The 25,682-nt window shown below is 39.1% G+C and overlaps 1 protein-coding gene across 1 annotated transcript in view; it reads left to right on the top strand.

Moving 5' to 3' along the window:
- The window catches only part of FAT4 (FAT atypical cadherin 4), a gene marked incomplete at its 5' end in the record, with an annotated part of 125,691 nt that overhangs the window by 40,907 nt on the left and 59,102 nt on the right, over positions 1–25,682 (top strand). Inside the window, one exon of the mRNA XM_026051971.1 lies at positions 24,241–24,372. Within this exon, the coding sequence (XP_025907756.1) occupies positions 24,241–24,372 (132 nt within the window). The remainder of the gene's footprint in view (positions 1–24,240; positions 24,373–25,682) is intronic.

Here is a 25,682-nt window from a genome sequence, read left to right as displayed (position 1 = left end):
TGTCAAACAGAGGCAGATTTCATCAGAAAAATGATGGGGGTAATTTAGAATGAAGGACAGACTTACAGAAATGGGAGACATTTGTTACTAAGAGCCCCATAAAAATATTTCCTTCTGTAAACACAGCTGCTGTATGAAATGTTGTTTTAAAATATATCGTGAACATCATATAAATGTCTAATTGACAGCTGAGATACCCCAGAATATAATCTGTGTGTATACGTCAGGAAAAGAAAGTGATAATTCAATGATGCAGTTGCTTTTGACACAGCAGTCAAATTTATGTTTTCTGTATGCTTTTCATTTACAAATTGAATTATGTACCTTTCTCTTCCATGATATTCTCCCTCCCTCTAATACCAATTTTCAGCTTTATAAAAAGTCAGTTTAAAACACTGCATTAGTTGTTCATGGAAGGGAAGGGAAAACAGCAGTGTATTTCCCTGCATTTCAATGCCCAAGCCTGGCACCAAATTCTGTAATTGGCCATGTGTAGGTGGCAGCATTTACCTACTCTTTCTTATTAAATGACTTCAGAGAATAGGGTTGATTAGTTCTCAGTTATGAAATAAATCATATTTTTTTAAAAAAAAGGAGGAAGAATAAATAATTTTCTCCAAACCCCATTCTCTTTTTCCTTTAAGTCATCAGAATGGCTAAAAAAAAAAAAAAAAAAAATAGGTAGAAAGAACACAAGAAAAGGTAGAAAGAACAGAAGAGAGGTTGCGAGTCTTCATGGATCCTGAAAAGAACCTTTGCCTCTCAGCCATCATAACCAAACTAGTAACTCACCTTTGTGAGTTTGGGTTATCTTTTATATTGGCTAGCTTGTCTCTCAAAAAGCTGAAGCTTAAATTGAATAAACAAATGTGAATGACTTATGGAATTTTTAGAGATCTTGCTGCAGAATTTTTCTTACTAATTTCATAAGTTCTACTTTTCTTACTAATTTCATAAGTTTTAAAATAATTGCATGCAGAAGGAGTAGGCCAAAAAAAAAAAAAGCCACGAGGCCCAACTTTTGGACAAGAGGCATCTTTGGAAGAATACCTGCATATGGTACAGAAGACAAATAGCTAGAAAGCACAATATACAATGTCACCATCTTCATTTATAGTACAGTATTTTTAAAGTTTTTTTTTTTCAGATTGCTGCTCTTTGCTTTGGCTTTGTTTTTCTCATCAGCAGTGTAATAATCCGTTGAACTATTGTTGTTGTTCCCATTGCCTTATGCCCAAGCACATCATTGCAGGCGGCTCATGAGCAGCAGATCCAGTTTATGAGCCTGTGGAGGTGACACCTGAAAGATGTGTCAGACAGTGAAAACTGCCCTTCACTGCTTGGAGGGTCTCTATTGACTTCTGCAGATTGCAGATGCTGAGGACTACATTTAGACCAAATGATAAAACTTAAAGTGTGTGCTAGTAGAGCACCAATTTAGTATTCTACTTTCTGTAAACTCAGATTAAAGATATACACTACAGATTGCCTGTGCCCCAAAGACTTAGCAATATAAATAAAATCAGAGTAGAGTGCATTGGGGAAAGCCAAAAGGAAATTCCTAAGATTGGAAAAAAAATCTTTGAATTATTATTGTTGACTCATATTTCTGGCTATTATATTAAATATAAAATGAGATGAGAATAAGAAACAATACCTGGAAACCCCACAGTGTCTGAAAGTAGGTGGAATCTCACTGTACAGGGTTCTGGTATTAGGAGGTTTTATAGGAGTCCATGACTTTGCAAGTTCTGCTGCCATAAGGATTGGCAGTGAAGCACAGTAGAGTAATAAAAGGGCAGGGCGTAGAGCCAAATACTTCTGTTTGTAATTGTGGTGGTGATGTGAAGAGCAGCAGGAAGAACAAATCAAATGCAGATGTTTTCTGTATAAAGTCTCGGCTTTTATTGGTGATGGTGCTCGAGGTGGTGTTGACACCGAGGCAGTGCTAAATAAAGGCCTGTGTTGTATAGGGTTTAAAAGGGATACGGATGAGTTTCCTGCATGCAGTGGATGGTGTCATGCTGCAGGAGACTTCGTAGCAGACCARAGCTTCCTTTCTATTCCTCTCAGGTTCCTCGCTCAAGTCTCTACTAGCATGGACTCATCAACTGCTTGTTACTCCACTGTTTCCTGAACTGATACTGCAGTAACTATAGCAGTATCTCAGAGAACAGGGTTGGAAGGAGGCGCGAGGGGCTACTTGCGTTTTCCAGCCCGGTGGCCTTTTGTTGTGGCCTGTAGTTATTTGCCCAGCTTGCTTCTCAGCCTTTCTAGGCCACCTCTTCCAGCACTAAAGCATTTCCTCCAAGGGCTGACCTAAAGCGCTTTTATTGCAGTCTAAGCCCACCAGTTTTCAGCCATGGAGAAAAATGTAGCCTTTCTGTGCATGCTTGAAGGCTATTTCCATTATCTTTTCTCTCRGTCCTCTTTTTCTTGACTCAATCTCAATTCTTTCAGTATTATTTATGAGCTGTATTTGATGAGTGTGGTTGCTCTTGCCCCCCTTTCCTGGGCTCTTCCCTTTGGATCCACGCTCGCCACCCAGGGGTGGTACCGACGGCTGATCTGAGTGCTCTAGCTGAGCTGCGTCTGGGAAGATGTGAAGGATCGTTTCTCATGCCATATGTACAGCCCTCTTATGTCCTAGCGTGCTGCTTGCCTTTTCTACAGCTGTGGCACGTTACTGGCTGATGTTCAGATGGGAAGAGCCCCTCTCTTAGAAAGACGTGACATCTGTGGCTTTTTCCCCTGTACACATGGTCTGTTGCCCTGTCACGGAAGGAAATTAGGTCTGCTTGACGTGCTGCTGTGGGCTGCCTATCTCCTTGCTCTCTTTTAGGTGTCCATGGTTTTTGGAACATACAAAGAAGAGCAGTGAAAGCTTAGGGATAGCGAATAAGGCCTGTGAAGCTAAGCCTAAGGGAGCTAGTTGATCTTTCAAAGGATGAAAGACAGGCACCTTAGCCAGTATTTGATCAGCCTGTGTACATATGGAGGCAAAATATGCCCTCAAAGCAATGAAATAAATAAAAGATGCAGTTAGGAAAGGACCTGAGAGAAAAGCTGAAAATAGATTTTATTTGATTTGTTTTCCGAAAACAGTRGTTTCTGTGGTACCATCGCTGCTCTTAGCAGCTGGGAGAGGAGAGGTTGAATTCTGGRTGAAATCAGAATAGAGGACTCGGATGTCCTCCTCTTTTCTCTGACGTTGTGATAGAACCTTCTGGTCGCACATTGGGTTTGTGAATAGGTGAATGTTCTGCCAAAGAAAGCAAGTTGGAGTTCCTTTATAAAAAAMCAGATTTAACTCATACTGTGCACCCACAGTCATGGAGAAAGTTGCAGTCTTTAAGGTATGTCCTGTTGCAGGAGGATGAGGGTTCAAAACATTTGGACCTCGTCCCCTTGGTTCAGGTGTGCTTGGCTGAGCTGAGGCAGAAGACAGACATAAATAAGCTCCTGTTTGCCAGGTCTGAAGTCACCTCGGAAGAGGACACCCAAAGCGGGAAGCGGAGCTTCTTGCAGGATATTGCTCTGCACAAAGCTAGGCAGCGGGCCATGAACACGCAGCGCCTATTAGCACTGAATACATTTTTACCGTGTGTTTGAAGTGATTTTGCTGAGGCTTTATGCAGGCTTGGGGATATTCTGTAGCATTTCACCGAGCCATGAGGTTTATCCCTCTTAAAATCCCACCAAAATTACTCAGTTACCATCCCTCCTCCTGAGACCCTTATGTAGCTGGTCAAGGTTTGCAGTGAACCTGAGTGTTAATTTTGTGTCTTCAGAAACCTTCTTCCTAAAATATGAGATTTTCTTTGCTGTTAAAAACACCTTGGTTTTAAAATTCATATTTCTTTTCTTGACCATCAACTTTTTGCTTTGAACAGACTTCTTTCTCAAGTATATTTCACTGAAAATTTTTATTAAACTCTTTATTACTCACCAAAGAGTCTTTATTATGACACTTTCCAGAGGAGCTTTTCTTTGGCTAATAAATTCCTGGAGGAGGCCTCTTAGCTTCACACATACCTTCTTCATTTGAAAATATAAAGCCCTCTTGTACGACCCAATTGTTTTTTTAAAGAGAACCTCTCTCCAGTTACTGAGACGCTGATATGCATTAGAGAAATGGATTGCGTTTTCTCAGTTTGCTTGCAAAACTTGAGAGACCGTCTGTGTTAGTGAAAACCCGAAGGTTACTGTCAGAAGTGCCCTGTACCCTGTTTTTGCAGGGCTTTGTGGCAGGGTCTGCTCTGAGGATGGCCCTCCCTGAAGCGCCGACCCCACTCAGTTGAACCTTAAGGCTGCATCTGTCAGCAGCGTGCAGGGGCAATGTGCTTTTCTCCCATGCAGCAGCCCTGCAAGGGTTATCTAGGTTATTGGAGCATTCAGCACTTGGCAAGAGGCATCTGGCCCTCTGCCAAATGATACAACTTTTCTCGCTGCGCTGCGTAAGTTGTGCAAATAAGATGATTTTACGCCTACAGGAAAAAATAGACCGGTTGAAATTATTAGTCCCCTTTTCTCTAAGTCATAATTTAGAGAAACAAGATGCTATCATAGCTATTGTGCATGGTTTAGACAATTCAAGGGGCGTGTAGCTAACGCTAAAATAAATCTTTGTAGTTGGCCTTATTTTGTTACTTGGTTGCTGTTTTATGGCAGATGACTAACATAATGGGCCGCTTTCTGGCGTAGTGGCTGCAGTCAATAGCATTATGCCATAAGAACTTCTGGTGTAATTTAATTCCAGTTTCTATACCAGGAAATAAGCTGAAGTTTGAAAAAAAATATTAAATTAAAAGACTGTTCTGTTTTTCTGTAGTCTGCTAATATTATTTGGCAAAATGATTATAGAATTTTCAGTGTTAAGAGAATCACTCTTGATAAGATGCATGCAAAAATCAAAGGATCTTTGTTACCACTGCACATACCCTATGAAATCTGATAAGTACTACAAGTTATAGTATATGCAGTAGAGAAAGTATATACCACGTATACTATACGTGGTAGGAAAAAGGCTGGCCAAAAGTGAACAGGACGAACTTGATATTAAAAAAACCCCTAAGCCTTTTTAAACATCTTTAGCAGTGTTCAAAGGCATGATTTTAAACAGGGAAAAATATTTTTATTAGTTATTTAAATACCAAAAATAAATGCAGAGAGAAAATCATTGTTTATTTTGAACTTGTACRAGCTATTGTCAACACTGTTAATCCACCTAATGCTTAACAAAGCACACAGTCCTCCTCGTTTTACAATRCCTATTGAAACGAGTGGCTAGGCAGTAAGTGGACTGCTTAAACTATCAGCTATTAAACAAAAGCACATTGCAAGAATTTGTTTTTAATACTTCTCATGAAAGCAAAATCTGCTGAAAATAATATTTCAGCCTATGCATAGTGTTAGCTTCCGTATAGCTCTAGTCATTTAAGTTGCTGTGTACTCTTTCCTCACTGTAAATGTGCCCATTTTGGCTAGCAAGGTGGATGAGATTTCTCCTCATCTTCTCCACACATGGCACGTGTCTAATAAAAACTCAAAATTTAGAATCTGAGTCTCAAAAACAAATTTAGAGGCTTATTACAACTGACAGCAAACTAGATTTGCCTCCAGTTAAGGTCCATTTGTGTATGGCTTGTCCAAAACCAGGTTCTGCAGGTGTGTGTGTTTTCTGTCGCATCACTAGGCACCCAAGATGCTCCATCTTTTTYGTCTGCGTTGGTGCTGAAGACTCATGTTGTCCTTTTTCTGCCCCTTTTCTTGGAAGYAGAGAGAGCACAAGAGGCCTTAGTTAGCCAGTCTGTGGAGTGTTTATTGCCTCATTTAACCGATTATGACCGGATGTGTTTCTACATCACCTGGTTTCCAGGTCTTGAATTTATTTTTCTTCTGAAGTTAGGAGCTGAAGTCTTTCCTCTAATAAATAACCCATGGTGTGAGCAGGCCAGTGACAGGGATATTAAGCAGAACTTTCCCATTGCAAAGCTCTTTTTGCTGTAGTCCCTGTCAAAGAGGCTTCTTCACAAGCTGGAGCAGAAAGTTAAAGTTACCTTCAGCAGGAAGAGAAATGCAGAGAATAAATTAGCATTTATCTTCCTCAAAGGCGTGTGCAGTTGTTAGCTCACCAACTATYTCTTGGATGAATGTTTTTAGTAAGGTCTGGACTGAACTTCATGCAATCTAAAGTCTGTTTTCTCCTTGGACCTCACCTGTTTTTATGTGGAGAAGGCTGTGGTTACATTGGGAGCTGAGCTGGGTTTGGAGCAGGCAGCCGTGAAGCACTGGATCAGCAGAGCCAGACTGATCACAGGGTGCAAAAAGATGGTATATCCTATTAAATATCGGCAGTCTTGCCCATCATGATGAAAATGAGGGGCTGTGTTTGCCCTCTCATGTCTTTGGGGATGGAAGAGGCGGGAAGACGTTTCCTTTTTGTTGCTAAACCAGAGAGTTAACAGGCTAGATATGATTCCCTGGTAGTTCAATGTGTCTTGACTAAAGCAAAAGCTATAGTATGCCACTGCAAAAGATAAATATTCTTATGTTTAGTAACCTGTTGTTCTCAGTTCAATTCACTTCAGCATTTTCAACATGTAAAGTAGGTCAGAAAATGGTCTCAACTGAGCATGTGTGCAATTAAAGCTGGATTGCGATGCCAGAATATTAACAAGTCGCATCTTTTTTGTTTTGTTTTTAATCAGTGGAGGAGACTGGCAGAGCAGTAACTTGACATGGAGTCTTTCTTTTCACGCTGAAATACTTGTGTTCATCCACCTCGCTTTCAGCAGGGAATGCCAGAGCAGAATATCAAGCTGTTTCTGTGTAGGACATAAACAAACAACAAGGTCAAATACAGTACGAGTTGCATATCTTTCTGGTTGTGAAATGTCTCAATTGGTAGCATATGTAGCTGTATAGAAAATTAACGTAAAATCGCATCCAAGTTAAGTCTTTGTTTTTGAGAAGTGTGTTGGATATTTTCTAAGCTTAGCACATTCTATCCTTGCTCTAAGAACTTTCACCATTGATTCATTGTTTTGAAATGAATATCCATGGCTGTTTCCTAGCAAACAAAGCCTGGAGTTTTGTCCCTACTACCAAATCAAGTTATGCAGTCCTGTTTTTGACTCTTTTTTTTTTTTTTTTTTTTYTGTTTGTTAGTACAAAGTCGCGTGTGCTTTCCCATTTGCAGACCAGAGTGGGACTTGGGTTTTCATTGCTTATCTGTGCAGATTTGGGTGGAATGTTATTAACCAGTTTGGAATTTTATTATAGCCTAAAAGAACGTAAGTTAATAGAGATCATTAACACTGTGGTAAAGTCCATTGTTAAACAAAATGTTCTCTGTTACAAAAAAAAAAAAAAAAAAAAACTATAAAATGTAAATACCACAGCCAGCAGAGAGGAGTAGATTTTCTATAGCATTTATTAATATGAGACAGATTGTAGTTTCTGGCAGTCTAGACAGGAGAACTGCAATGCTTCTTCTTGCCTCTCATTAATTTTGACAGATTTGAGGAGTTTGCATTTCTGCACAAGAGAGTTTCTTTTAACCCTTTTTGTTTTTCTCAGAGCCATTCTTTCAGCAGTTTTTACCAAGCACCAAACACACACAACATGTGCAGAAAAAGGCRTTAATTTGCTGGAGTCTTTCAAGATTTATTTTGGGGTAACTGCAAACAGAATGTGAATTCATCATTGATTGGCCTGCTACAAATGTTTCTCCCTCATTTCCTTTTACTATTATTCCTTTAACCTACATTGCTGTATACACAAGCTGTAACTTTCTCCCTGAAGCGCAGTGTGAATATTTACAGCCCTTTGCAAAAGGGCACACAGCCTCGTGATGGAGGATTAATAGGACCTGATAGCTGGGGAGCTTGCATGGACTGCAGGAGTTCAAGAAGCAAGAAAGCCAGGGTGTGATGCCTGTGTAATAAATACACTTGAAAAAATGCCTAGGAAATAGCTATCAGCAAGATTTGTTATGAATATATCAGCAAACTTTAATTCATCACTTTAGGAAACCTCTCCTGCCCATTTTGAGGTGAAATATGGAATGTCAGCAAATGGCACACACCAGGGTGTATGTCTTTGGCTCAGAAATATAGAAATATAGAAATATAGAAATATAGAAATATAGAAATATAGAAATATAGAAATATAGAAATATAGAAATATATTTTTTCTCTCTTTAGGGTGAATTATACCACACCTTCATCACCAGAATTTAGGATTAGTCTGATCTGGAGTGTTGTGAGATGAGGCCGGGAGTGTGTGTGCAGGAATACAGGACAAATGTTTTGTTATTTGTAAAACTAACTTTGGACACCTTCTCGATGAGTTTAGCAGAGTATTTTGTTATGGACTAAGGTCAGTCTGTGCACTTCTCGTTTATGTCAAATGTTAAGTCATCTCACAATTAAACATTATAGTACTCAGCCTCTCCATACTTACTTRGCACTTCTAGAAAAGTTGCATTTCGTTATTTTGCTTCTTCAGTTGCTGAGGTRTAAAGATTTAAAAATAAATTTGTCACATTTGTAACTCAAGATGATAATATCCTTTTTTTAATGTTATGTGCACCACTTGCAGCAGACGCACAAAAATCTGCCATCAAATGTTTGTTTCTGATGCAGAAAATAATTTCCTGGGTATTTTTAATTTCTGCATCATTAATCATTTTCATGGGTTTCTGGTTGGTTGCACAGTTGAGCCCATCACAAGCCCAAATAATTAAGAGGGTTGAGGATCAGCAACATATATTTATTTTAATTTCAGTCTTCCTCTCCCTGCTTGCCTCAGGCTTAACCAGTAGTTACTACACTCTACAAAACATCATAAATGAGATTATTTCTGCGATATTATAAGAACAGATCTGTAATTTTAATTCCATTTTCCTTAGCAATCAGAAATCCTCAGGGAAAGTAATTTTAAAGTCAACTGATTTAGAAGATGAAGGCATTGGTTTTCTTTGTCAAATCTTACTTTTAAGTCCATTTGCAATGTGATATTAATCAGCTATTACATGACTTGCATGTTATTCTATATTTGCACACTTGAAATAATCATTGGATGTACTTTGTGTATCTGAATGCATTATTTCACAACCTGCACATAAAGTGAAATTCATTTTAATGCAATATTTTATATATTGATATTTAAGAYTTTTAACTTATTTGAATTTTATCTGCAAAGAAAATCCATCAATGTCTACATAACTCATAGAATTTTATATTGCTTCTTTCTAGGCAGGAATAAAACATTTTACTTCTGTTCCTTCYGATTTCAAGGCTCTTAATATTATTGATATACCTGTAATTCAGGATTTACGGATTTAAATGCCAGTCAAGTATCCAGGAAGAAATGAAAGCAAACAGATGCTCTTCTCTTTGCTCCTTGAGGAGTCTAATAATTTCTTTCTAATGTTTCAGGCTTTGATTCATCTGTTTTTGATAGCTGCCCTTGTGATACAGATCATATTATGGAGTAGCAGTTGTAAATCACTGAACACTAAGTTCACAAGGAATTTTCAAAAATGTCATCTTCCCTGCTTCCTTTTGTCCTTAAAAAACGATGGTCATATTTCTGTCAACACAATGGTAGTAGGTAGAATTGATGGTTTCTGTGCTTAATTATTGCTCTAAAGCAGGGTGATTCCAGACTTATTATAAATAGTGATACTAATTTAAGCCAATGTCTGTTATTCAGGTGGAATATGCATTTGAGAAATAAGGGAACTGTAGCTAGATTACTGCACTCTTGATGGTCACCACTGTAGCAGCAGTCAGCAAATAAACTTTAATCCATGTAGTAGTATATTTTTATGACAGTTTAACTTTTTTTAAAAAATTTTTGAGAGTTTTTGTTTGTTTTCTTTAAAAGATGCATTTCAGGAGTCCAAAATGAGGACACAATTAATTTACCATGCCTTGAAGGTATTTTTTGTGCTCATATTTTTAGGGACACAGATGACTTGTCATATCCATTCTATCAGTTATGTTAAACATTAAGTTTTGAGAAAATTCATATTTCTGCATGATATTCAGCCAAAAAGATAATTATTGAGGATTTTTTCTTTATTTTGTATACTATCTTCTACTATCAATGAGAGAATATAGTTGACCTTCTGACTAAATAAAATGACTACGCTATGTGAACACACAGAGTACTGTAAAAACGGGTAATAATGAACACATACATGTAACAGGACGTTGCATCTTTAGTTATTTCTGGATATCCACCATGGAAATTTAACTGCTTTAACTGCTTAACTTCAGCCTGAACAGTCTGTTTCCATTCCGTGCTTATAGTTGGATATTTTAATTTGTCTTCAATATAGCAACCTTTTTACTGACATAACTAACTGCGGTATCTGGCCATGAAGTCTGTATGGCTATGTTCATYGCTAGAAAATCATTCCTACCTAAGTGTGGCTCTATGATTCTACTGTGATATGTTGGTGGGGTGGAGAAGGGTTGGAGATAGCATTGTATTTTGTGATTTTTTTGTAATTTTTGAAATCAAATTTTGATTTGGAGTTTAGGGTGAGGAAAAACAAGAAAAGGAAAAAGCCCAGCATTATTAATCAGACCTGACTATGACACTCAAACTTAATCCTATTATTTTCTTACTGAATGTTAAGATATGATATTCTTTTCACGTACCTGCTATCTTAGAAAACTTAAGATCAATGAAGATTTTCAGGTTGCTTTATAGTTATATTTGAACATCATTATTCTTTCTTTCCCCTCTCTCTCTCTCTCTCTTTTTTTTTTTTTTTTTTCCATAAATGTTTTGGGGGACCTATTGTGTATGCAAGAAGGGAACTGGGGATTCTCAGCACTACTAAAATACTTTCTATGCATTTTTAAAACTCAAGAGGCCTGCAATAATGGCCAGTAGTGGCGAACTTTCAAAGGAACAAAGATTTGCCATGGTTAGAATAATTGAGAAACCCCTGTGCTGTAACACAAGGAATAGCTGAATTGTTTTAGACGGGACATAGGAATGGAACCTGAGCTAGAAAAGCCTTTTTAGTTTAACTTATGCTGGAAATACCATGGGAACTTTTTTCTTGTGGTAATTCTACTTCCTGCCATGCTAAAATTAAGATGTGCAGAAATACCAGTCTACTTCTTTCTTGTCTTTTTTCTGTTTTCTTTTTTTTTTTTTTTCTCCTTAAGATTATCAAAGTTCAAAGTTAATTTTGACCTCATTGAAGGAAGGCTTTGATCTGGCCATTCTTTGTCTGGTGTAGCTTAACTAGCCTTTGACTAGTCTGTGGTTGGATCATAATTGTCAAGTGCTGATGATATTTCTGACTCGATAATCAGGGCTTACTTAAGACAACTCCACAATAGTACTATACTCTTCTAATGTTGGTCRGGAGCAGGTGGTTGTAAGGCCTCCCTAGGCTGCTGTCCCAGAGGAAGGATGCAGGGCAACATGAGCCCTGTCCCTCGTTGCATCCTGCACCACTCCCATTAACCTTTGTCCTTTCCTTAAAAACAGCCCAGAAATAGTGTGCTAAAGCTAGAAGGAAAAGCAAGTCAGTCAACACTTTGAGATGGGAGTTAACCACAGAAATTGCTGAACAAGTACACCGGCTTCATGGGTTATGTGTACATATATCTCCAGTCTCACTTCATACTTTCTCAGAACATCATTGAAGAGTTGAAGTTGTTGACATATTGGATGTGATGCAAAATCACCAGCTGCTATTGGGGACAAGAGCCATTATACAGCACTTGGGTATAGATTGAGGATATGAGATATTAAAAGTCCTTATTATTGGCTGTAGAGGCCATAAAGCATAACTTTATGTGTTGATATAGTTTCTGTATGTAAGGAAAGACACAGATCTTAAAATTTATTTTCAAGCAAAACACTTTGTAGTCTTTAAGATGACCATAAGAATTCTAGATGAGGGCTGTGCTCTGCCTGTGCATTCCCACCAGCTCTTCAGTGTGCAAGGTCATGTGTGTATTTACAGAAGTACAAAAAATGTTGAAAGGTACCATTTTATTACAGTCTTTGATACTTGCTTTTTCTAAGCTCTTCTATATCAAATCCAAATTCAGACAGCTGGGTTAGAAAATTCAAAAGATAAGAGTGGGAAACAAAATTTGTTGGTGGTTAACATTGAAAAATGCATGAACAGAACTTCAGCCTTCTTCCACATTCCCAGGCCAAAACCGTGGGTTATTCAGCAATTCAGAACATTTCTGGAGATCAAAGAACACTAAACTTGTAATTATATATACATTTGAGTCTTCCCAAGCTTGTTAGGAATCCCAAATAATAGTCTTCATTCAGCGTTCCCTTCAGGAAGGGTCTTATCGCAAAACCTCATCACCAGAAACAGCAGATTTTTGTGGAGGGAGAATGCAGACCACTTGAATGTAACTGGGCAGAACAGCAATTTCTGAGGCACATGGGARTGTTTGTTCTCTCCTACCCAAGTGTATCAGTTGGTTTACTGCAAAATACACGCTGCAGCAGCAAGAAGAACTTTCTTGTTATTGTAGTAGAGCTGGTGTGGCTGTGGTGGTCTAAAAAGATAACAGGCAAGATTTGTTTGAAGCTATAGATAYACTGTCACCTTCTGTGACTTGGTGAGCACTGCCATGAGCACAGCTCGTGGGTSCCCTGGGGTACGTGTGTTCCCATTTCAGCAGAGTCAAATAGCTCTGGTTTGCTTACTGCCATAGCCCTCATAAAGCTCCCTGTCCTGGGTGCTTGCAGGCTGTTGTTTGGGTCCCACAAATAAAAAGCACATGCTTCTAAATTTCCCATAATCTGATTAGGCTGAAGCCTTTTCTCGCTCCTTGGCAAATTTCCTTGAGATTCAAAGTTGGTTAAATCTGTTTTAGGCTTCCTGAGTCTAGTGTTTGCCCCAAAACGTTCCAGCGTCTAGACAGCATGTGGGACTATAAATGCAGGCGAATGAACCATGCGCTTTTCTTCACAAGTCCTGAGTTTTGAGTTTGAGAAGTGTGTTTTAAGCACCTCAGAGTTATTAACTGACCATGATCCACGCAGGGATCTTCTCCAGGATACAGAGATCCCAATGACCCCTGAAGCTATCTCTTCCCAACCCTCTTCCTTCYCAAACTGCTGATGATCTTCTCGTATGTCCGCTCCTCTTTGTTCCTTGCCAGTCTTCTCTCTCTCTTTCCTGCGCCAGCTTGTCTTATAATTATTGACCCACATATTACCTGTCACGAGAGCAACTCGTGGACAGGCTCACATGGACAGTTTTTCTGTGTTACAACACTCTCCTTGTTTAAGGATGTTCCTGCAAGTCCAGCATGAGGCATATTTGTTTGAAAAGCTACCACCAGTCTGCCTGTAGCCATGCAGAGGAGGACAGAAAGACAGCTGGACTTAGCATCAGCTGGGTCATCTCTTCTAACCAAACCTCTTTAATCCTCCAAGTGCCCAGGAATGTGCCTCAGTGTTGGCAGAGGAGATCCACCACCACAGCCTGGCTGGGCCGCCACAACTAGAAGGGTTGACTGCAGCCACCTCAGAAGGCTGCTAGTGACCACTGCACTGCTTCCTGATAGAAGCCAGTTGACTCTGTGAGGGAAAAGCCTTGAGACGCTTGTAGAAAGTGGTCCTGTTCTTCTAAACATGAAGCTAGAAAATACCACTTTAATCTGTGTCTTTCATTTACCAAAAAATGGCATTTTAAGTCTTTGCCATTCTGCAGACATTAGCCGACACTCAGCCTATATCTCGAATTCCTGTCCACTCCTAGACAAAGGARCTGTAGGGTTCCAAAATGGCTGTGGCAATGCTTTTTCTGCCATAGCTCTTGCTAGAGCAATTTTCTTGTTTTTTGGGAAGCCTCCACTGGATTCATCCTCTTRTCCCAATGATTAGTTGTGTGGCATGATTATTTAATGTCACATCTGTAAGTTTAATTAGGTGATTTATTTAATTAAGCATTATGACATTCTTATCCTTAAATTGAATTGCTAATACTTTTTTCTTTTTTTTCTTTTTCTGGCCTGTACTAAAATGTTCTTACCAGTGCAATCCATTTATTATTAAATGGCAGTAGACCTCATTTAATTAAATGCMAAGTTATAAACTAGATGGTTCCCAAATGTATAATGTCTTGACTATTTAAAAGAAAAAAAATTATATTGCAAGAAAGTGTTTGCCAAGTGTTTGTATCAGTTTGGCAGGTATCTGGAAAGAGTTTGTAACCAGAGGTAGTGCTAGATGCAGAATTACTGTGTTTGTGAGAAAATCACTGCTTTTATCTTGGGAAATGAYACAGGACCACATTTGTGTGACTTCTATCCCAGCCTGCGTAGGCAGGCAGACAGAGAAAGGGTGCAAGAGCTTTTTCTGGCCATGCGACTGCTGCTTTTCTATGCTCTCTGTTGGATACTTGCTGCCCCAAAGGCTGTGGAAGAAGCAGTCGTACCAGGGCCCACTTGTTTTAGTGTCATGCTAAGTGGTCCTTTTGGCACAAGGGAGCACTTTCTGGGGTAGATACCTCCACGATGCTCCTGCAGATCTGTACATTTGTGTTTTGAGTCGGTTCCAAGTCATGCTATATGCATTCAAGCTGTCCTGGATAAGTGGGATGAAATACTGCTGTGTCGGGTGCTCCAACCCCCCGAGAAGCTGCTCCAGCACGGGCTGAGAAATGGTTGCCCTCCCCATTGCGTGGGGGACTGTGGCTCATCACCGTTGCCCCCATGGCACAGTGGGCTTGCCCTGTCCCAGGGCTGATTGCCAGTTCAATGGGAGCTCAGTGGGAGAGGACCCAAGCACGAGCCCTGCTGGGCTCCTCTCCCTGGGCYTGCTCTGAGGAGGCAGCTTGGTGTGACAGCCTGGCTTTTGAGGAAGGGGATGAAAAACAAACAAAAACACCTCATGGTGTATGTGCTTAGAGTAACATCACGGCTTAAGGCCCTTAGTGCTGGCCTAGATGGACTCAGGTTCCTGTGGTTTGCTGCTTCTGGGCAGACTTGGGAGAGCTGATAGGATGTTGGTTGGTCCTACTAAAATATTGCTTCAGATTGACTATTCAGAATGGATAATCTTGATCTCTCTTTACATTTTTTCAACTTTAGAAATGTTAACTGAGCTGCACATGTTACTCATCTAGCCATCCCAACAAAATAATCTGTGTTTCATTAGGGTTTTTGTTGGTGAAGGGGGGAAGAAAACCACGACTGCTTGTGGCATTTCTTATCTTCTTGATTCCTTGTACCACTTTGATGTATATCTCGCATTCATAGTTAAGTTGAGTTATTTCTGTTTTCCATATATATTATTCTGTTTATTTTGGTGCGCTTTAAAATTGTTCTGCTGTGGCTTTCTTAGATTAGCCAAGGTTTGAGCATTACATTTCTTARCTCCATCTGCATTTCCTTGTTGCAWGTGAGGCTGTGCCTCTTCTATCTTTYTCCTTTTCCTATTTATTTTTGAGGGGAGAGMAGTAAACTATGTAGAGTTTAAGCCATTACTGSCTTATTGAGTTCAGGAAGAGCAGCTCTGGCAACAGGATTTTCTTTGCCCTTAGAAAAATGTTCATTCTGCCCCAACTTTTCAAACAACAGTGCTAGTCCCTGGAGCTTTAAGGCCTGCGGCCGTCAGCGCGCGCCCAGGGAGCTTGGCGAGCTGCTCGGTGCCGGCTGCGTCCCAAAACGTGCTGCCCTCCCGGGAACACGTGCTACCGGCTGCTCGGGGACACGCCGCAGTTGGAGGTTAATAAAAGGGGTCCCCTTCTGCTTGGAGAAGTATGGTTAGAAGTACTGACCGCGTGCGCGTCCCACGCGGGAGTGACAAATGAGCTGTGACTGAACCGTGGCCTTGGCTGTTAGCGTGATCGGCCCTTTGTAAAATAAAGCTGAAACAAGGCTTAGGWTTCAATGGCTGACCCTTCCTTTCCCCGTGCCCTGGGGTACTTAGCCCAATTTCCTAACAAATCTTTGCATGGACCGCCCTGACAGAGTATCTAAACACACGAATGGCTTGGTGTAAATCATGGGGACATGTTTAGGAAGCCCAGAGTGCGTGTTGGTTTGTGATTCCTGAGCAGGAAGTGTATACACTGTCACTCAGCAGTTGGGAGGGATCCTCCAAGCTAGTGTTTATTTCATTAGCTGGCCTATCAGAATACCATTTTTGTCATCTCCTGTGATTTATGGTAATCATGCTCGGATTAAGTGCGACAGCTAATAGTGCCTGATGTTAATTTCTGTATATGCTTTAGTGTTTATTCATCTGTTCCTGTGACCATTTGGGAGGATGAACTTTCTCAACCACGTCTGTTTACTCACTGGCCACTGATGGTGTTTCCCACCATACTGCTTCTAATGGGTTTGCCCGGATGCTGGTGACCTGAAGCCTGGACAAATAAATTRTATTGTACATCTCCTAAAACTGGTATGAGCAGTGCTCTCACAAGCTGGAGACAATACTTTTTTATGGTGGTATCATCTGGACTTTGTGGGAATGTTAGATGCAGCCACAGTAGGTAATGCTTTTCCAGACAATGCCTTATTGTCTGCATAAGCAACATATGCTGGACACAGAGACCTTGCATACCTACTTAAAATCAAGATTAAATTACCAACCTTTTTGGCATTTTTATGTAAAATGCTCTTTATTATGGGCTTCTCATAGCTAAAGTATGAGTCACTTGCAAACCATAATAGATCTTGGCTAGGCTGCATGATGAAGTGTTCTGGATGCAGTGAAACATTTAATCAAGACTCCAGGCAGAGCAACTCCCAGTGGTCACCTTAAAGAAAAAGAGAGAGGGGGGGGAAAAAAAAAAAAGAGAGAGAGAGAAAAAAGAAACAAATTATACCACCTCCTCTTTGCAGCATTAAGTTTAGGATTTGCTAGAGACAGAGCACAAGAAAGTGATTTCTTTTTAACTTTGTATGATGATCAAAGCTTTTTCATCTTTTCTGACAGTGTTGGTTAAATCACTGGGTGCATAGGAACACTGTGATTTCCTAGTGCTTTTAGAAAATACTGATACCTCGTAAAAGAGAGCTGGCTGTAAAACATCCAATTGCCATGCTAAACATTATTTTACAATGTGATTTCAACCGCAGGTGAGTTATGTGATGTTAAAATACTGGAATTGGAGCCCACAGATCAAAATGACCAGGGAAATGACAATGTTACTTAAGTCTTACTATTCATGTTTGTAAGTGTACTTTTTTAATGGAGAAAAAGAAACACACTGACAATATGTGTTGAGTACTTTGCTCCCAAAGCACATTGGAACTGATGGTCAGTAGGAATTGACATTTTTTGCAAGTGCAAAGGAGACCTCACTGAAGTCTGTGCTCTAGGTAGGCCAAAAATGTTCTCTTTCCCTTGGCTGTGGTTTGCACTGCTGCAGCAAGTGTGATCCAGTGATTGCCACCAGGCTTGGACATTCAGATCTATCTTGTTCCAGCAGTGCCATTTTAGAGCTTATTCATGTTTTTTTGCAGCCTCAATATCCCCACCATTAACAGTGGGATTCTTAACAGCCTCCTGTTCTTATTTAACAAGTTTGCTGGCCAGGAGCGCAGTAGCCTAATGCCATTTTACGGTGCTACCTTGCACTTGGATTGGATGCCTTCTGGGAAATGGACTGTTCGGATACCTCCTTCATCCCCTGTCTAGGCAAAAACTCTTACCTCATTCCAAGAYAACTGTTTTTTTCTGTGAGCTTTCCATCCTGTTGTGGAAATTGTAAATATGCACAGTTGCTACTTTTGTTTTCCMCCTTTTTTGCTTCTTAGTATCATAACAGATAATCTTTCAGAGAAGGTACAGAATCTCTGCACCTGCAAAACCATAACTTGACTGATATGAGTAGCTAATAGCATTACTCATCAATAAAGATAATCTCTGCATATTTGTGTGCTTTCAGGATGAGCGGAGCAGTTGGCTCCTGCATGAGCAATAAAGTCAAAATGATGGAGGGAAGAGAAAAATAACTAGAGATTCCATATGTTAATCACAGCCTAGATAGAGTAAAACTTGATAGACAAGATTAAAACTTGTGATAGATTAAAACTTGAAATTTTGTAACTGTTATTTGGAATAAAACTCAGAATAATTGTTTGGAGGTGAGGAATAGAATATTTTCACTTTTATTCTGGCCAAATTAATTCTGATGGTGTGCTGCAGCTGTCTATACTACGGAGAATAAGCTCCTTAAGTTCTTCCAATATAAAAAGGATCATATCAAGGCTTAATCATAAACAAAAGTTTTCTGTTAGCAACTACGGCAATGTGTGATAATACAGTCTTCAGATGGTATCTCTCGAGACATCCAGAGAATATCACTGCAAGAAGCAAACAAAAAAGAATCACTCTAATATACAAATTAAAAGAAAATCTTTTGCTTTTCCACTCTTGTTTGATCTTTAATCAAATAGCTGTATTGTTTGAAGAAATGTTGAATGCAGGAGAGACATCTGGGAGTTCTTTTCTCCTTAGATCATATTCTATCTATAGATCTGTGATCAAGCATGTAACAGGGAAGGGTGGCTGGGAGCAAGAATTACTGCACATGTTCATGGAGTTCCAGGGAAAATTGCTATCACCACATATCTTATTTCAGTTTTTCTAGGGCATCTTCCCTCTCCACATTTTCACTGAAGAATGGAAAAAAAAATTAAGAGAGAAAGGTATCCCCTCTATAAACCTTTCTCACCTTGAAATAAAAACAAAATAAATAAGTATTATAAGGGTAATAAAGTGCAGGGCTAGATTCTGGCCAAATGAGTCTATAGGTTTATAGATGGTATTACGATTGGATAGATTTGGCACTTTGCCTGCCAGTGCAGTGTTTTATTGAACATACCTTTGTAGTTCATAAACCCAGCAAGCTTGGTCACTAAAATAGTTTCTTCTTGCAGAATAAAACCTTTTGATGGACTATGGAATTTGCCTAGCCTGTTTAGTAATATGTGACTAAGGTACTCATATTTTTGACATGGATTGTTTTTGTTTCCTCTAATAAGTGTAACCTAGTCTTTTAGCAGTTATTTCTTAATTCAACCAATTATTTTAAACAACCATAAGCTTAAATTATTCAAGCACAAGCTCTATCTAATAGCACACTTGTACTTTTTACAATTAATGAAATTTCTTCTTGTTTTCTACCATATCTTAGTTTTTCTTTGCCCTCACAATATGCTGTTTCTAGAGCTAAGCGCAAAGTATGAAGCTGTGGAAGACCACACATTGCAACATCCCTCTTTGTAAGGAGTCAGTTTCACATATACTCCTCATAAATGCCATCTGTTAATTCAGAGTGTATTTTCTACTTTAAGTCAAGACCACATCTTGAAACACCAGGCTCGGTGAGAGTGTCTCACTGCCTGCATTGTGTTCAAGTTCATGCCCTGACCACTTAAATAAATACCACCTAATTGCCTTGTGAAGTGAGCTCCTAGTATGATTATTTACATCCATTAAGATTTGAGGTCTGTTTGAATGGATAAAAGAACTCTCATGTGATTCTTATATATACATTTGAAGAAGTAAATCAAGTAAAATCTATTTGCAATGAATAATGCCTTGGCTTGTATTAGTGAGCTTAATGTTGTGAGCTCCCACGAGGCATAATTTGCTCTGAATTTGTTTGTGGAGGAAAAACACCAGGGACTAATTTGAGCAGCAAGAATTCTGACTGGGTCCAAGTAATTAATACTTTTTCTCCTCTGAAAATGACTTAGCAGAATGTAAGGAGAAAATTGCCACAGAAGAGGACAGGTCGACTATCTGTAGTAGTGGTGGGGCGTTGCTTTATTGTAGGAATGTTACTAAGCCTGGAGCAATCTGTAATTCACACACAGGGTGAAATTTGTGGTTTTGTTTAACTTCCAATTTTTGCTAATCCTGGCAGTTTTTTGTAATGCTCTTGTATTGTGGAGCTTACATTAATATGGGTTGAATGGAACTGAAAAAGAATTGCAAAGGTAGATGAGATGCAAAATGCCTGTTTGCTTTACAAGGAACAGTAAATAGGCAACCCGTTTTCTTCTGAAACATAAACGCRAAGGATGGCTTCAGTTTTCGGTGTTTTTTCTTTTTCTTTTTTTTTTCTAGATTCATTAGATTCATTAAATGCCTGTGAAGTAAAATTTTATACTGAAATCTATAGTAAAATACAGGSCTGCTATATATTGCTGCACAGCCACTGTCCTATTTCATCCTGCTCCTCCAGCATGGCCTGGAGGAGGCTCGGGATCCCACGGCTGGGGAATGGCTTCAGCAGCAAACAGCACAAACGCAAGGGCTACCAGCCTTCATCTACTCTGCTGTGTTTTATTTCAGCTGTGTTTTATTACTTTATTAGCATTCCAGGGGCGTGTTTCAGTTCGAGGCCTTCGGTCTTTCTGAACTCGGTCCTCCTCTTCGCTGCGGCTGCTGGAGGCCATGTTGCAGCTCGTGGCTGGTGCCCGTCCGGCCTGGTCCTGCACCGTTGGAGGCAAAATTGCACATTCTTGTTAATTGGCGGCACATGGCATTCATCAAGTCAGATATTTCAGGAATCTTGTGTGATGCACACTGACAACTTTATGAAAATGTAACGTGGGATTAGAAAGAAGCACTTGGCTTGGAAAAGATTTGCCTTCTGTATTAAGTTAAAGCTTTGGGGATTTTCTTTTTTTTTTTTTTCTTCCCTCTCCAATCCAGACATAAGATGTGTTGTTTATCATCCCAGTTGCTCTGTGAGGTTCTCCCTGAGATCTGAATGCAGGTAGTGTTTTCAACAGCCAACTTAAATCCTTAACTCCTGAATAGAAAATTGCATATTAATCCCAAGTTCTGACTCGCTTTATATAAATATGTGTTATTAAACTAGGCCTTGGGCATAAAATGTAGCTGCTGACAACTTTAGAGGAAAATTTCTTTCAAGACTCTGAGAAATGTGTGAAGTAAAATTACTTTTAAAYGGACCCATTGCAGGATCTTATTCTTTAGGACTGCAGTACAGAGCGTGAGCTGAATGAGCTATCTGTTTACTTTTGCTGTGGTTTTAMATAGAACTGCTAATTAGATGTAGCCAGAAGTTAATTATATAGCTATATGCGTTGTCTCAGGCCTGTGGTTAAATTACACTCTAAATGGTTTTTTAAAATAGTGTGGTCTCTTTCTAAAAGATTATCTTCCCTGATTGGTAATTTGTTATTTTTCCAACTTTCAAGTGGATCTCTGTAAGAAATGGTGTCTTTGGTTATTTAATGAGTGGATTTTTAGAGATAAAATTACATCATCTATTACTCTTCCTTCTCTTTTTCCAATTGTTCGTAATCTGTCTTCATAATTAATTTATCTCAGCCTTTTGCCATCTGGATTCCTGGATTCCTGCGCGCTGCATTATGTGAGCTGTAGGCAATGCAAAGCTCCCAGCCCCCAAACCCAGAAACTATCACATATTTTTCACATGATTTTTGCAAAGCATCGTCTCYAATTATGAAAGTGGGTTCTGGTGCTGAAATGTCACCTGCAGCTGAAACATTAGCTGTGCAGCAACATGTACGGTGTTAATAAATAAGCTGTAGAGCTGCACAGATGCTGTAGCTTGAAACGATATCTGGTGAAATGCAATACATTCRGTGGAAGAACAGCCTACTTTGCTGTACCAGTCCAAGGTGTGTGGCCTGCTTGGCAAGTGTAACTGATAGCAGAATGCCTTCCTCTGTCACTTCTATTTCATCTCTTCTGTTTCTGCRATTAGTGCACGTTGGTGCACTAGTCGCCCTGAAAACCAGTAGTTCAGGCTCTTTGATTCTTTGGAAAAATCATGCCTGGTTATTCAGCTGTTGAATTACAGCTTGTGATGGCATAGTTAGTGTTGAGTCAACACTTCTTGTACTGCAGTTGTCAGAGATGTAAATTGGATCATAAAACCTTCTGGGTTAATCTCTCTCAGGCCATAGAGTATTTTATGTACTATTTATGAATGACCAAAGGAATTAAACTAAAGTAATTATAGCCTTCTATAAATGGTCATGTAAGTCTTTTATGTCCCGTATTTGGTCTGCACTTGAACAGTTATCACTATAATATCAATATAACATTTCCTCTATTTTTAAAGTTTTGGCAGATTGATAGTCATAATATAAACTGCTATGGGTATAAATCACAGAACACAAAGTTGAAATAAMATACAACTGAGTAGCACATCACCTGAGCCCTTCATCCATGAGCTCTGTGTCTAGCGTCCTAAGGAAGGTAAATGCTGAATGTGCCCAACAGATCAGGCACTTCCCAATAACACATAAACTGGAGTACTGCACAGCCGTTTTTTTTTTCCTCTTTTTTTTTTTTTTTTTTTCCTTCAATCTGACTTGAGGAATTCAAAAACGTATTTATCTTATTTATCTGAGGTACCTGGGGGTAGTTGAGATCCTCTGATGGTTCTATATGGATGCACTGGTTGCCCAGGGAAGAAGTCTGGCCTGCCTATGTAGCACTAGGCAAGGTTCTCTCCATCAAAAAAGAAGGGTGAATTAGGACCAAATAATTCCCTCGAGAGGTGTGTACCTTTAGGGTATTTACAAGTCTGCAGCAATTTGTATTTTCGGAGTCCTAGAAGAAAAAAACATTTAAGTCCACATAACATCTGTTTTCATCACAAAGTCTGGCACTGGTGGAGATATKGGACTTTGTGAAATAGTTGGCTTTAGAAGGAAGGAGAGGTGAGACTTCCTTATATATACATTTTTTATCTATCCAAGCCTTCTTTAGAAAGTACATCAGAGATGAAAATTAACCCAGGCTCARACTCCACAGAGGATTGGTGGCTGTCAGGGGCAAGTCATCCTGTTGCACATGGGTTAGAGTGAAGAAGAAAGGATAGTGTTTGGGTCATCTACAAAGCTATCTTCCATTCTAGGTTCTGGTGGTAGCAGGGGAACCACACAGTGAGTGAGCCCAGGTGACTTGATTATTCTGCAAGAAAATCAGACTTTTGTCACTAAAACATTTATCTTCTGGATCTCTAACCAAATGTGAGTGGTTTGGCAATTGATGGCCTATTCTGTGAAAATAAAAAAAAAAAAAAAAAAAAAAAAAAAAAGTAGAGGAAATCGTAGCCTTCAAATCCTCAGAGATTCCTGCATTGATTAAACCCAGAGCAGGCTAACCCATAGGTTTTCTGCTAAGTACGTGAAAATCCTTTGCACTCAATGGGGTGGAGGTGCTGCAGGACAATTATTTTGTCTGTTAATGAATAACTTTATCATCTCTCTCTTCGCACCTCTTCTTATCCACTCCCTCTACCCTCTTCTTTTTCTTGAAGGACAATAGACTTTAATAACTTATTTATTTCTTTAGTAAAAAGACTTGGTGGCCTAAAACAAGCCTCCCTTGTTTGTTTGTTTGCTTTTTTCCCCCATGCTAGATAAAAACAGCTGTGTTCTCTTTTTTTTTATTTTTTTTTTTATTGGAGTATTAGGTGTCATATTTGGCCACCAGGGAAAATGAAGCTCTACAGCTTTTTGCATTGGCTGTTTGTCAGGCTGTTAGAACCTAGCAATCCTGTTTGTGGAGGACTGTGAATAAAAACCACATCTTTCTGACACTATCATTGCTACTTAGAAAAGCATATAGATGTAGCATATAAAAAGAAGGTTTAAATGTGTGTCAGCAAGGAGAGCGGATGCTGGTGGGTGCACCTAAAGCAACATTTGTTTTTGCAATTAGAGAGGTTTGAGTGAGGGAAAACCCGAGTGTTTTTAAATATGAAGTGCAGGGGTGTTTTTTCCTCCCTCAGAACTGAGAGTTGCCAATATATAAACATTTCGGAGAGAATTTTATACCACCTCATCTTTATGTCAAGCAGCATTTAATGGTTGAATGATCTCCTGCCCTGGGTCTTGGCAGCTATCCTCCAGGGGCCAACTTTGGGGATTACAGTGACAGTCGATCAGTGGATYTTTTCCAATATAAACTAGACTAGGTCCACTTAAAATCAGTTGCTATCAACAAGTCAAATTAACTTTATTTATGTTAGAGGCTTTCCTGTGAGTATTTTATAACAATGTGGAATTTTATTATCCGGAGGGGCTTTTCCTGTTGGTGTTATTTGGGAATGTTCTAATTCCTGTGATTAAACGTAATTTACCCGATTTCTTTCAAAATTATGTGATTTGTAACGTTCAGGTTTAATCAATGTCTAACTCAGGGTGCTCATGCAACTTTTTTTTTTTTTTTGCTTCTTGCTCTGCATAGGTGGAAATAACGCTTCAAGATATCAATGACAACCCACCAGTATTCCCCACAGATATGCTTGATCTGACCGTGGAAGAGAATATAGKAGATGGATCTAAAATAATGCAGCTGACAGCCATGGATGCTGATGAGGTAGGAGAATATCTTCGTATTTGAATAACTGTACTAAAAAAGCTCATCTGGAAATATTTATTTTGTACGTGATATTTTATTTCTTTAGCAAGAACTTGGACTTGAGAGTCCAAGCTTGGGAGATCCAGTTCTTTACTCATTTGGCCCATTCACAAGACTATATTTAGCAAGTATCATAAGAGCAGCAAGCAAATGTGAAACAAAGGCCCTATCAGCTGGAGGCTGATTGCTGSCTTGTATATAACGAGCTGATGTTTTCATAACATCACTTAATGAGCAATTCCAAAAATGCCCCCATGTTTTGGTTCTAGATGGTACTATTTTTATCAGTCTCATCAGGTACCGTACCCACTGACTTGGCAAAGGTCCTGGGCTGGCAATCTTGCAATTAAGATTTATTAACTCATTCTGTTTAAAGCCACAGCTTTAAATCTAACCAGCTTTGAAACACGGAAATGCTCCATTCAAGTACAATTCAAGCTTTGCAATAAAACTCATTACACAAAACTTAGAGAATAAGGAAAGTTTAGAAAATGCCTGCATGCTAGTTCACTAGAACTACTTAATGCCACTCTTACCMTTTCTTGAAAGAAAATTTTATATCAGTAGAAGACAGTGATAATATCTAATTTGTACCTGAACCCACCTRGAGAATATTTTTGCTAGTATAGGTTCAGTACTGTGAGGACCTTGCTGCTAAGGAGTTGTAGAGGAAATAGCAAAAGCCTTCTGATGTTAAACTGATGTTAAACACTTGGCCACTTGGCAGTTATGTTGGATGTGTGTCAAGCAACATATCTGAATATAATTTGATTTATTTGTTTCTTTTGGAACGTAAGTTACTAAGATATTACTTGCATTGTTTCATTCATTTGAACTGATTTTTCTGTCAAAGCGTAAAAAGTCAATATACTCATGCTAAGAATGGTGTGTTGTCATTAAAATATAGGATTACATTTAAAAACAACAAGCAATCCTGCRTTCAAATCATAAGGGAATTCAGTCCTTTTAGGATAATTTTATTTCTGTCTTTTTTTCACATTACTTTAGTGTCTGTCAGTTAATCCTGCTGTGACTGTTAATAGATTTCACTACTAAATAGGAAACTATTGAAATACCCCCAGTAATGATAGGAATGTGTTCTTGTGCTTTACTTTATTTTATGGTACCAGTCTGTCATAGGGACAAAAAGGAGGGCTTTGGAAAGGTGTCTATTGCTTAAAAAAATTGTAGCTCTGTATCTTAAAATGCTTGTCTTCAGGTTAGRAAGAAGTGAATGTTGAAGTAATACTCTCTGATATGATACAGCA

This window comes from Nothoprocta perdicaria, unplaced genomic scaffold, assembly GCF_003342845.1.
Source record: "Nothoprocta perdicaria isolate Ctin4 unplaced genomic scaffold, notPer1 scaffold_81, whole genome shotgun sequence".
In the NCBI taxonomy this organism is placed as follows: Eukaryota; Metazoa; Chordata; class Aves; order Tinamiformes; family Tinamidae; genus Nothoprocta; species Nothoprocta perdicaria.
Note: the sequence above shows the minus strand (reverse complement) of the source record. Positions and strands in the feature narration are given on the sequence as shown.